General features: G+C 54.7%; 4 protein-coding genes across 4 annotated transcripts; 2 read left to right on the top strand and 2 right to left on the bottom strand.

The window, feature by feature from the left end:
* Positions 1-445: 445 nt before the first annotated feature.
* HMPREF1541_00306 (uncharacterized protein) lies at positions 446-1,561 on the top strand (the record flags this gene model as incomplete). The annotated part of the gene is made up of 1 exon (XM_008712612.1): positions 446-1,561. One exon carries the CDS (start codon positions 446-448, stop codon positions 1,559-1,561), a length of 1,116 nt encoding a protein of 371 aa, XP_008710834.1.
* A 960-nt stretch (positions 1,562-2,521) lies between these two features.
* Positions 2,522-4,087, top strand: HMPREF1541_00305 (uncharacterized protein; the record flags this gene model as incomplete). The annotated part of the gene is made up of 1 exon (XM_008712611.1): positions 2,522-4,087. The coding sequence occupies one exon, from the start codon at positions 2,522-2,524 to the stop codon at positions 4,085-4,087; it is 1,566 nt and encodes a 521-aa protein (XP_008710833.1).
* A 1,026-nt stretch (positions 4,088-5,113) lies between these two features.
* HMPREF1541_00304 (uncharacterized protein) lies at positions 5,114-9,790 on the bottom strand (the record flags this gene model as incomplete). Its single annotated transcript, XM_008712610.1, has 1 exon — positions 5,114-9,790. One exon carries the CDS (start codon positions 9,788-9,790, stop codon positions 5,114-5,116), a length of 4,677 nt encoding a protein of 1,558 aa, XP_008710832.1.
* Positions 9,791-10,693: 903 nt separating this feature from the next.
* On the bottom strand, positions 10,694-11,870 carry HMPREF1541_00303 (deoxyhypusine synthase; the record flags this gene model as incomplete). Its single annotated transcript, XM_008712609.1, has 3 exons — positions 10,694-10,780; positions 10,826-11,608; positions 11,661-11,870. The coding sequence occupies 3 exons, from the start codon at positions 11,868-11,870 to the stop codon at positions 10,694-10,696; spliced, it is 1,080 nt and encodes a 359-aa protein (XP_008710831.1).
* Positions 11,871-12,388: the final 518 nt, after the last annotated feature.

The following is a 12,388-nucleotide window of genomic DNA, read 5'->3' as shown; positions in this document are numbered from 1 at the left end:
GTGGACGTCTTTAGCAAGGCATCTGTATCCTGCATCTTCTTTCCCAGCATTGCTGGCACCTGCCAATCTATCTAGATTTACAATAAACATGGTCGCGCCTTTCGTTTCAACTGAAGCAGGCCCTTCCGAGAACAGGAATGAAATCGCTGCTGTGGTGCTGCATCACCAGCCTCACGCCCTTCCCACCTGTTTGAGCATGATACCACTGGAGAAATTTCAGCATACGATTCTCCTAGAGATTTCGAACGTTGTTTGCCCTCACACACCGCCGTTCCAATTGATGAGTTGGCGTTGGGCCGCTTGCCAGACGACGTCATTTCCAAGCCCGCCAACGCCCATTGTGCAGCCCGAGGCGTTCAGGCGTGTTTCAGCTGACACTCGCCGCGACAACCTTTCATGAATCAGAAACGGCGGTAGATACGAAGTCATTGATGAATGTTGCGGAATGGCCGACCGAGAGTACAAAGTTGTCTACAAATCCCGTATCCGGGATCAGGATGTTTATGAGGCTGAAAATGATAACCGCCGCTACAGGCGACACGACTACGGTTACGATGATGAACGTGGGCCACGACGATCCGGTGATTACCTTGAGCGGATATCAACACAGAGTGATCATGGCAGCATCAGGCAACAAGAGATGGCACTGGCACCTAGACCCCGACATAACACCAGAACCGAGTACGACTTTGTTGACCGAGACGAGCCATATGGAAGATCCGGCAATGCCATCATTCTTGATAGCAGGGATCGAGATCTGACTGAGTGGGAAATCATTCGGCCTGAGCGAAGCGAGTCTGGCGCGATCATCATTGAGACTGGAGGCCCACGTGGTCGATACGACTACGAGGTTGTGACAGCACCCCGACCGAGAGAGAAATCAATAGGAAGAAGCAGAAGTATTGTTGATGCGATGATGCAAGTTCAGGTGACTGAAGACCCCGAGGACGATCGACGGAGCGTGTACAGTCGCCGAGAACGAGGCCGAGCATTGGAGGTGGAACGGGACATGCCAGACGCACCGATGGCTCCGCGGCGGATGCCCAGCGCCTTCCGACATGAACATTCTCCATCGTCTGATACTCGGCGTCATGAACGCAGCATCGGATTCCACAAAACGCAGATCAGAGACCATGACGCCACGGAGAGGCGACACGAACGCCCTGGGACTGAAGCGGCGTTGGCTGGACAGTATTTGATCGACCACCGCGGTGAACGGTTGGACGAGGACTTTGACGGGCGGACCAGTCTTGTCAGCAGGACCATTCCGCGGTCTCGTAGTAAGAGACGACATAAGAAAAACCACGATGAGGAAGTAGACTACGAGCGACGGGAGAGATATTATGAGGAGGACATCAATCGGGATTTCGATCGACGCAGTAGGCCATACTCACCACAACGAGCACCATCGCCGGCTCGGTCACCATCACCGGAGCCGGAGCCGGAGCGTGAGAGGCGGCACAGGAGGCATCGTCGCCGTCACCGACACCGCGAGGAAGACGATGACAGATCGTATGTGTCGGAACACTACCGTCGGGTGGACAAGGAGTACCGAGACTGATCACGGTGGCCTTTACCTGAAACAGCCTAGACTAGAGCTGGTGACACAAGGCTTCGGAGCTCCAACAGCTCGAAAGATCTGAGTCGACGTCTGTGTAACACTTATAGCCGCCCACCAATCAGGGTACGCATGATTAGGTCGCGATAAGAGCGCAGATAGCCCATGCGACCCATGCGACCCATGCGACCCCATGGGCACCAAGGTGGTGGGAAGGCCACTCGCCAGGCTCCTCTTTCAAGCAATCGTTACGAGATAGATTGCTGAACCGGCCCCAGGGCTCTATGTAGCTGCGTGGGAGTGTGGCCGTGGGCTGAACTGCCAGTCGTGTTGCAGGCGGATGCGGGTCTGCCCCGAGGCTTAACCACTCGTCACCGGCGACCAGGGTTTTGACGTTTCGACGCTTGGACGCGATAGATAGTACAAAGACCGCCGTCTGCATAGTCTACACCTCACCGATACTGGACCATGCAGGTCCCGTGTATCGCACGCCTCAAGCATGAGCATCCACGCCGATCCGCCCGTCGACTTTGTGCCGACGCCGCCCCCCGTGCCCTGTGACGCGTGCCGGCGACGTCAGACCCGCTGCACGCTCCTCCCCAGCTCAACTTCGTGTATGACCTGTCTCGAAAACCGGCAGTCCTGCACCTTTACCAGCCCAGGCACTGATTCCTCGGCCGACACCACCCCGGCCACGCGAGCGGCTATCAACGTGGAGGCCGCGGCCAATCGATACCACCTGTAAGATGCTCCAATGCTGAGCAGTTCCTTTATCATTATCCGCGAAGTTTTAAGCCCTGACCCCAAGCCTCTCTTGATAACAGAAACCTGCCCGACGGAGCTCCTCACCATTCCACTTTGAACCCACCAGCGCCCTCTTACACCTCTGACCTCCTGGCCAGACAAACACTCGGGTATGTCGCGTCTCCCAAACCTTGTCTCCTGTCTGCCTTTGATTGAACCATGACCAGTCTGCAAATCCAGCAATATGCCAAGTACATCGGCCCCACCGACGAGCACGATTATGCCCTCCTCGACCTCCGCCTCTACGACGACGACCACGACGAAGCCGTCGCCGAGCAAGGCACCTTCCGCAAAGTCGGCCCGTCCGAGTTCTTCCACCAGTTTGCCGACGCTGACCAGCCCAACCAATCCCAAGATCTGCGTGACGTCGACCAGATCGAGAGCATTGTAGCACCCCACGGCTCCGCCCTCATTCGCCTCTACTTCCGCATCGTTCATCCCAGCTTCCCTATCCTGCAGAAGGACTTGTACCTCGAGCGCTACGCCCGCTCATACCGTGTCTTCTCCCCTCCCCTCCTTGCCGCTGTCTACATTCTCGCACTGAATTGGTGGTCATACTCCCCCGAACTCCGCGGCCACGTCAAACCCGACATCACCCTCCTCGAAGACATTGCCTTTCGCTCTCTGCAAGAAACCTCCCAGCGCCCAAAAGTCTCTACCGTCCAAGCGGGTTTGCTTCTACTGCAGCGTCCCGGCAGCATAAGCTCGTGGCAACTCACCTGCCAGATCGTCGCCATCGGCCAAGATCTAGGCCTCCATCTCGACTGTTCCTCCTGGCGTATTCCCGTCTGGGAGCGTGCCCTCCGTAAGCGGCTTGCGTGGGCCCTGTTCAATCAAGACACCTGGTCTGCTCTCATCTATGCCCGCCCACCACACATCGCTCTGAGCAACTGGGCCGTGCAGCCTGTGTCCTCCGAAGACTTTCCTGACGATGCCGTTGGCGAGGAGGAAGACATTGTCGCCGAAGTGGAGAAGGGCCGTACTCTTTTCAATGAGCTCATCTCCCTCTCCAAAATGCTCAGCTCCATCCTTGAACAGCTGTACTCATTACAAGCCGAATTAGACATCACACATTCCTACGACCCGACCAAGGCCGTGCTCGAGCGCGCCAAGCCAATTCAGGTGCGCCTGAAGACGTGGTGGTCAGAACTCCCCGAAAACCTGCGGATGGATGCCACCCGCTCTGGTGTCTTGTCTTCAGTCGGCTACCTGCATCTCGCATACTTCGCCACCGAGATCACCCTGCACCGCCGTATTCTGCGCTCGTTGAGTCCTTCGACAGATCCGTACCTCATTCAGATCTGCCGATCCGCCGCAAAGGCCCGCCTCATCAGCGCAATGGACTTCTTCAATCGTCTCAAACCCGAACACCTGCAAAGCTTCTGGTATTTCTGCAGCAAGTTCAACTTTGCCCTCATCGGTACCTTTGCCGGCTTGTGTTTCGTCACCTCCGTCTCGCAGGACGAGGCCGAGTTCTATCAGCGGCGCCTGATGGAGTATCGATGGACGCTGCGGGTCAGCAACAAGAGTGCAGAGTTCTTGGAGATTGCGAGCGGCATCTTGGAGAGTGCAGTCGGTAGTCTGCTGAAGGCGGCCGAGGGCATCGAGAGCCGGAAAGTAGACTTTCCCATGCTGGGCAGTGGAGGTGGTACCGGCGGCGACGGAGCTTGGGACCTCGAAGGTGAGCTGAGTAGCCTTGACGACACTGATATGGAGGGGAGGTAGTTGATGATGTGATGAGGAAGGAGCACAAGAGCTGGACACAAGGCAACTCGTTGTCTTACTGCCGGTAGCATGGACGCGGGCCTTGCCAGTTGGATAGGAACGCGTCTGATCACGTCACCTGTCATTCTAGCACCGACATTCGGATCGCACTTGCCTCGACGCAGTACGACAATGGCGGCTGCTAGCTGCAGAAGAGGTGCACACGTACCAATGCCTCAACCTCATCGCCCCTAGGCTTCTACCTACCTACTCTCAATGGGCTTGCTGCAGCGAGGCGACGATATCCCACGTCATGGGGAACAGAAGTCGGGAAACAACCGACCAGCAACGCCAAAAATCAATTCATAAGGCTACGCAAACGTCGCTTTTAAGAGCGAGAGGGAATAACGACAGACAGAGGCGGTACCGTGCGAGGAAACGGCATCCAAGAGCATAGCACAGGGACAGGGAGAAAGAGTATGGAACAAAACACGGCTAGTCATAGCCTTCCTCAGAAGATGTTGTATTGTATCTACAGTCGAGGACCAGGGTCTTCCGCCATTTGACAGTTGCGCACTCGAGCGGAATGCTATGCTATGCTATACCATGATCTGCACTGCATAGACAAGGGGATAAAACGCAACAAGACATGGTTTATCACGCAATGCTGCCGCCGTTTCATCCCCTCCCCTCTTTCTACAGCGACATTCTTTTGCGCGCGCGAGAGTCAATCAAGATTTGGAGGAGTTCTCGCTTGATAGGTACGTACGCAGCCGTGGGTACGAAAACTCGTGCTCGCTGGTGTCGACATTTGCCGGTGGTCCCATCATCATCCATTCATCATTCAATCCTCAAACACCGTCAACCCCTCCTCCCCCTCAAAGCCAGACCCAAATAGCCATCATACGTCGGCCATGTAACTTCAGGCGCAAAAAGATCAATTTGAAAAATTCACAGACGCTCCAATATTCTCCGATCCTTCAGCCAGCTATAGTCAATTATCCCCAAAAACAACGGGCGCCACGCTCAAACGCTTTGCACACTTCTTTACACTCTCCACATCCTCACCACATGTCGCACCGATCTTCTGCAAATCGGGCATGTCTCGCACTGCTTCGCGCAATCCACACACGCACACACGTGCCCGCAGTCATAGAACAGCGCATCAATCTCCTCCCCGTAGCAAATCTGGCATAGGTCCGCTTCTTCGTCTGCCACCTCCCAGTGTGTCGTGCCCTTGCCCCATCGCTTCCCATCTCGGAAACCGCCAACGTACTTATTGCCTGTACGCTTCTGCACAAATGTCCCCTGACCGTGCTGCTCGTCATTCTTCCACTCGCCTTCATACACATCTCCATTCTGGTAAGTCATTCGGCCGTCTTTACCATGACGCTGCTGGCACTGCAAGGGTCCGACATAGCTTTGACCGTTGGCGTAAATAAGCTCACATTTGAGGCCGTGCTGTCGCCCGTTCGCAAGCGGCCCCTTGTAATACTCGCCGCCGAACTCCTTGATCTCGACCTCCGCACCCTCTGAGGTTGTGATCGCGTATGGATAGCGTCGTTGCTGCATGCGCAGGAATTTCGACAGACCAAAAGGCTCCCAGAACTTGCCTTCGGAACGGAGTCTGTTGATTTCGTCTTCAGGAAGGACATCCCCAACAATGATGTCGAAGCCGTCGACAGCTTGAATGTCGTAGAAAGTCTCGCCTTCGCCGACCTTGGCCCCATCGACGGCCGTCGTCCGATACCATACGTTGAATGCACGATCTTCCGGGTACGAAAGGAGCGAGCGGATCGTGGAGCGGACCGGTGCGCTTCGTGCAGCGAAGAAGGTGCGGTGGACGGTGAAGGTCTGCTGTGTGGGAGAGAAGAATTGGAGGAAAGCATAAGTGCAAGGAACAGTGGTGGGAGCTTCCGGTGAAGGGGGTGAGGGTGTATCTAGTTGAGCTTCGGGAGCAGCTTCAGTTGGTGGTTGAGGCTCGATTGTCTCGCGGGCAGGAGTAGGGGACTCATCGCTGGAAGGATTTCTGTTCTGGACAGATCTCCCGCTTAGTTCGGCAGCATCGGCGGCGATGAGAGCGGCAATGGCAGCTTCGTCTTCGGCGCTCGTCCCATGCTCGGGTACAGTAGCTTGGGCGCCAGCCACTAGAGTCACAACTTGCTCAATGACAGCCGCGTCGTTTGCGCTCTCTGGCTCCGAAAGGACAGCATCGATAAGGTGACCGTGTTCGACAGGTCGAGGTGTCTCAGGCGCGTCAGAAGCGGTATAATTCTCGCCTACTACCACTTCCAAATTTGGGGCAACTACGTTGGACTCTGGGGAATCTGAGGCATTGATTGACGGCGTGTCTGAAACCTGAGGCGCCGTTGCTGGTGATGGGAGGGTCAGTGCCTCTGCAATCGGAGCTTCGGTCGTTTCGGCAGGTGTCTGTGGTACCGCAGGTTCTTCGACAGCAGACACCACTGTTGCAGGTTCGCTTGTAGCTGCAGCCTCTTGCGGGGATGCCTCGTGGGCGACCCCTGCCGCGACCGCGTCAGAAGATTGATTCGCAGCGACCTCGTTGCTATTGTCCTGTGCAAGAACAATTTGAGCGGCGACCTGACTGGCAGCTTGCCCCGCATTTACTTGAAACGCATTCTCGCCAGCGGTAGAATCAGAAGCAGGTCGGGATAGAACATTATCGCTCGCAGGCTGAACGCCGTCCGCAGGAGGCTGCATCTCATTCTCGTTGGTGGCCGGCTGAGATGGATTCGTTGGAGAAGCTTCATCATCTATCTCCCTCGGAGTAGACTCGTCTCTGGTTTCGTTGGCGGGTGCTTCTGCTTCCGGCTCCCTCGGAGCAGTATCATCTCTGGTCTCATCATCAGCGCTTTCTGCAGTGGCCTCTTCTGAAGCTGCATCGGCCCTGGATTCATCGCTGGAGGATTCCTCGGAGGGTTTGTCAGGCACGATGGGTTCCGGCATCTTGAAGAGCTTAACATCTTCTTCGGTCTGCAGAGTCGAGGTCCAGAGACAGAGCGGTCTCACATCGGTAGCCAAGCTTCCCAGAGTAGATGTCAGAGTAAGCTGTCCCCACATGGCATTATCGTAGTGACCTAATTCGCCATAGGTCATGTTGAGAACACGAAGGTGCTCTGGACTGCGCAGACCCATGGAGCAAGCAAGCTGTTCTCTGAGTTCTTGAATGGTAGTTTTGGATGGTAGTGCCCAGCTGCGGAAACTTCCTCTGTCTCCAGAGAACTGTTTGAGGTTGAACATGTCGAGTAAACCTTGACGACCTATTGCACCTGTATCGTGATATACTTCGAATGCGATGGTCTCGGGGGTTTCTTCCACGTCTTCTGCGGAGTTCATAAGCCACTGTGGGGCGTTGTAGTCCTCAAGCTTGCCAGGCAGGTACTCTTTCAGGCGCTCCGTCTTGATGTATAAGGCCATATAGGCGGTTTGTCTTGTCGAGTTGAAGTTGTCGAGCTCATGACCAGTCAAGCCCTCGTACTCCTTGATCGTGTTGCGTGTGTAGGAGAAGATCTTGTTTCCATCTCCATCCTCGAAAGCAAGCCATTTGGTATTGGGGCCATTAGGCCGGAGAATGCTGTAAAACCTACCCGAGTTACGGGCTCCAACATGAACCACAAACCCGTAGAGCGTGTAGTCCGTGCTTTGGCCGAAGGGGAGTGTGATATTATCGTTCAAATGGATCAAATCGTGATACATCTTCCATTCCCGTGAAATCTTGTCGAAAGCCTCGCGTTCCAGCATCAGAGGAAGGAAATCGGGGCCCGTGGACGGTAGATCTGCTGGCTGTTTGATCATAGAAAGTGCAGTTTGAACATCACCAACTCCACGTACAGGAAGAGCAGGCAGATGATACTGCTGGCCCGACACTTCAAAGATGGCTGCCAGTTGTCGCAGCAGCTCTGTCTCACCATCAAGCTCCAGTTCAATCGCTCGCCGGAAAACCTCCCAGAAACTCAGGACGTCATTGTAGGTCTCGCCATACTGCCGGAGGGTCTCGACAGCTGGGTAAACATTGACATACACATCGTCCTTCAGATGGCGCATCTGGTGGGCTACCTGTTGTAGACGAGCGATAAATGGACGAGGCTTGATTTGTGAGTCTGACCGCCACTTGCCGGTGTCAACACTCTGAATAACATACCGGAAAGGCGCGAGGAGCATCCAAGTTGTGATACACGCCACTGCAGGGCTGTGGTACAATGGCGGCGTACCCATTGGAAGGTAGCCGGCAAGTAACTTCGAAGGCCAGAGTGGTTCATTGGAATCCGAACTGTGCCACCACAACGCTTGAGAAGGGTCGTCAAAGATTCGAATGTAAGCGTCAATGCCAATAGTGTCGTTCCTCAGAAGAGGTTGGCGCTCTCCTCGATGGCGAATGTGAATCTCTTCCCACTTGCCCACAAAGTTCGTCCAACCCCAGTCGCAATTGTTTGGATTGAATTGATGCTCGGATGTGTGATACGTCGCAGTCCGGGGTTCCTCGGGGTTGTACATGACCATGCCAAGCTGAGCGGAAGCTCGGAAATCCTTGTCTTCTTCACTCAGACTCGACGTCACTGCCGGTTGGATCTCATCGGTGTCGCTGGCGGTATCATTGCTGGCACTGGCTTCCTTAGTCGTCTCCTGCGGCGGTGACTTGTCTTCGGGCTTGACAACGGGTGTTGCCTCGACCTTGATACGGCTTGTAGGCTCAGCAGTCCTACCCAAATCAGCATCTGGAGGACCTTCGAAGTAGGCGAATGTGCTTTCGACTACCTCCTTGTCTGGCTCTGGTTTATCCTTGCTGCACTGAATATATGCGCTGAGCGAAGAGCACTTGTTTCCTCTTGGAAAGAATTTAATCGTCCAGTAAAGCCCGTCGATGCACGCAGCTGGAGAGTTCATGGTACGAGCCATATTGGGCCGCTCTCTTGTGCCTCGCACACCTTTGATGATCCAGCTCAGCCGAACTTTCTTGTATGGTCTCTGATCGGGATCGTCATGGTCTGGAAACATGTGTTTCTCGTATGCAGCCACATTTGTAGCGTCATTCTCGGCTTCAGAATCTTTGACTGCTTCCAGCTCTTCCTCTGTTGGTGTAGAGAGATCGTCTTCCCATGTTACCCATTCTGGCACCTCAGGTTGTGGCGGAGGAGCTGCTGTTTCGGACTCTTCTGGGCTTGTTTCCTGCGGGCTCGGAGCAGGCGCAGCGCCATCCTCGGCAGGCTCTGAAGGTTGTTCGGGGTGATTGGGGGTCGGAGAAGGGGACTCTTCACTAGTCGATTCTGACAATTGGGGGGGTGAGGGTTCTGTGGGTTGCTCGGCTGATGGGGAATCTGCCACCCGAGAGTCTTCTTCCTCTTGTGGCACTGGTTGCTGAGGTTGGTCGGTTAACTCTGGAGATTGCTCTTCAATAGCTTGTGGCCTGCCTTCAGGAGTTATTTCTGTATTGTGTGTAACATCTGTAGGTCTCAAATCGTTCTCGGCCTGTGGTTGTCCTTCCAGCGATTCTGGGGCTGCTTCAGCCGCACGGGCCTCTGCCGTCAGTGAAGGCATTAGCACGGGCTCATGTACTGTTGCTGCCATGAGGATATCTGCAGGCGGAGGAGACTCCTCGGACGGGGACGCTGGCATAGATCGAACAAGGCTGGTCTCCGAACTTGTGAGGATGTGAGGCGGAGACATGTGCTGCATGAGCACTGGAGATCGGATTTGGCTGTCCATGATTGGAAGCCGGGCAGCTTCACCTGGTGTCAGTCGTGGGAGTCACAATGACTGTAGAGCTAGAAGGCAGTGACTCAGTTAATGGATACCGGAGTATACAGGCTGGGTACTGGCGGTCAGGCAGGAACAGATGGGGCGTACCGCTACATGTCAAGAAGACGGGGTAAGATGGTAGCGGGGTGTGAGACACGATAAAGGCGAAGTCGGGCAAAAGTGAAGGCGACACAAGAGGAGATAAATATTGTTACTGGACTGGCTGACAGCCCTGCTTCGCTGCTGAAGGCACAGCCAGTGCAGACGGGTCCACGGCTTTACATTTCGTGAGTCCACGGCAGGTGCCTAGGACGGATCATCCTTTGGAGTAAGGCTCCAGCATGGACAAACCGCCTATCCCACTGCGGGACCGGTGAGCTGGGGGCGGACCAATCGCCGCTGGGGCTACCAGGGCTTGGACTCGCGGACCAAAAGTGAGGCTCTTTGGCTTGCTGAAGCTGGATTGCGCCTACTAGGATTCGCACAGTGGTGCAGTTGCTTACGCAGCTTTCTTAAAGACCCACTGCTCCATCATAGGGCCTTCACGCTTTTTGTCGTTCGATCGAAACTACTCAAATGCCACAGGCGCTGCACCGACCTTCGAAGGCTAAAGCTTCTGGGCTCTCAGGTCCGGCAGCCTAGTGTGCGCCTGGCCTCCACACGGCTGCGCAGTCCTTTCGCAAGCCCCCACTGTGGTCACACACCCGGCCTGCGAGCCTCCTTGAGTCATATCATTTCCCGGCCTTGTGTCTCCGAGTGGCTCAGCCTCGCTTCGAAGCCGTCCAAAAGCTACGCCCACACCGGATCTTTTGCATCCAAGCCTACATGGCCTTTGGTAGTGGGCGGCAGGGGGCTCTGGCAGCATAATATTCACATGTTTCCATCCTCGCTTGCGTCGGGCTTCGCGAATGTGGAGGCAACAATCAATGGAAAGGCAATCGTTGCCTCGACGTAGACCTGAAGAAGTTAGCGGCGTTTATAGAGGTGGCGAATTTGCCTTACCTTGACGCTCTTCGCATCGGTCTTGATCTTCCCCCAGCTGACAGCTTCGTCTGGTCGTGCACCGGCATCACTGCCGTCGAATTCTTGGCCAGTGTTGATGTAGACTGCACTTTCAGCTCCGTTGCGCATGAGGTTCGCATTAGCAATGTGGTGTTTCACAACGCCTCCCCCAAGGATGATCATGCCTGTCCGCTTTGCCCTAACTGCGAGGGTATTGATCTTCCGGATGTCTTGCACAATATCGATTCCCAAATGAAGTGGTGAAGCCTTAAAGGAATGGAAATACAGCATGTCCCCCAAACTACCATCTGTCAGTGCCGGACAGAAGACCGGTATGTCGTTCTTGTACGCCCAATAGTACACCGACTCCTCGTTATTGATTTCCTTTCCAAGGCGATGAATAACACGGCTGGGAGTCCAGGTGAATCGTTCGCCGGAATCCTTGAATGCCGCCTCTTGTTCCTCAAGCATGGTGTCAAGGATGGGAATCAACCAGTCTTCGAATGCACAGTAATTGTTGTTGGGCACGAACAAGTTGCCAATGCGATTCATACCTTTTGCTCGAAGGGCAGCGCCGGAAGTAGAGAACGAACCGAGAAAAGTAGGAGCGAGACACTTGATGAAGTCTTCTTCGACGCCACCTGCTGTTGTTACGATCGCAGATACGTGGCGATGTTGCACAAGATAGCGGAACGTATCTCGCAGACCAGAAGAAATCATATTGGAGGTGTAGCCCAAAAAGATGGTAGTCTTCTCGCCCGTTTCTGGGTCTTTCCACGCCTTCTACTTACGATCAGAAAGTGTTCTTATCTTGTCTGCCAGCGGGTTGACCGACCATATCATTGATGATGTCAATGGCATCGCCTATAGAACTCGATTGAAATCCTTGGCCGGTAAGGTTGTTGACAAAGTCCGCAACAATGTTCCGATGCTCAGGAGGAAGAGCAGTCCAGTCGATGCCTCGGACTTGGGAAACATCTTCGGGAACTGGTTCCGAAGGTACCAGTACGGCATCCGTGGCTTTAGTTGGCGGCACGGCACTCATGGCAATTCTAGTAGTGATGGTTATAGCCAGGGACAAGATCTCAACAGTACAAATCCTTCCAGGACCTTTTTGCCAAGGCAGGTGGGGCGACGAGTGCCACCTGCCCGGAGTTTTAACTGGCTACCGCTAATAAGTGGTCAAGGGCACTGGTACGGCGAGTACGGGTGCCCAGAGTGTCACATCCCAGGCGCCGCCCCATCGGCTTTCTCGAATCTCTGCCATCTCATCCTCCTCACACTACTCTTCGTCAGCGAATCCCTTACTTCCTTTCCTTTCCCTGGTTCAACTACTCTTTGGTGTTGTGCAGCAGGGCTACTTTCTGGTGCCACCGGGCAGTTGAAATTTCTCATCCCCGTATTCTTTGGCGCTCATCGAGGTTGCGCTTTCCCAATTACGCCTTTTATCCAAGAGACCGCGACTCGTTCAGCATCGGGTTACTGGCATGCGCCAGCTTCCGACCGGTCTCGATTTCATCTGAGTATCCCCTACGAATCTGTCACATTGACTTTCGAATCCGA

This window comes from Cyphellophora europaea (genome assembly GCF_000365145.1).
Source record: "Cyphellophora europaea CBS 101466 unplaced genomic scaffold supercont1.1, whole genome shotgun sequence".
NCBI classification, from domain to species: Eukaryota; Fungi; Ascomycota; class Eurotiomycetes; order Chaetothyriales; family Cyphellophoraceae; genus Cyphellophora; species Cyphellophora europaea.
Note: the sequence above shows the minus strand (reverse complement) of the source record. Positions and strands in the feature narration are given on the sequence as shown.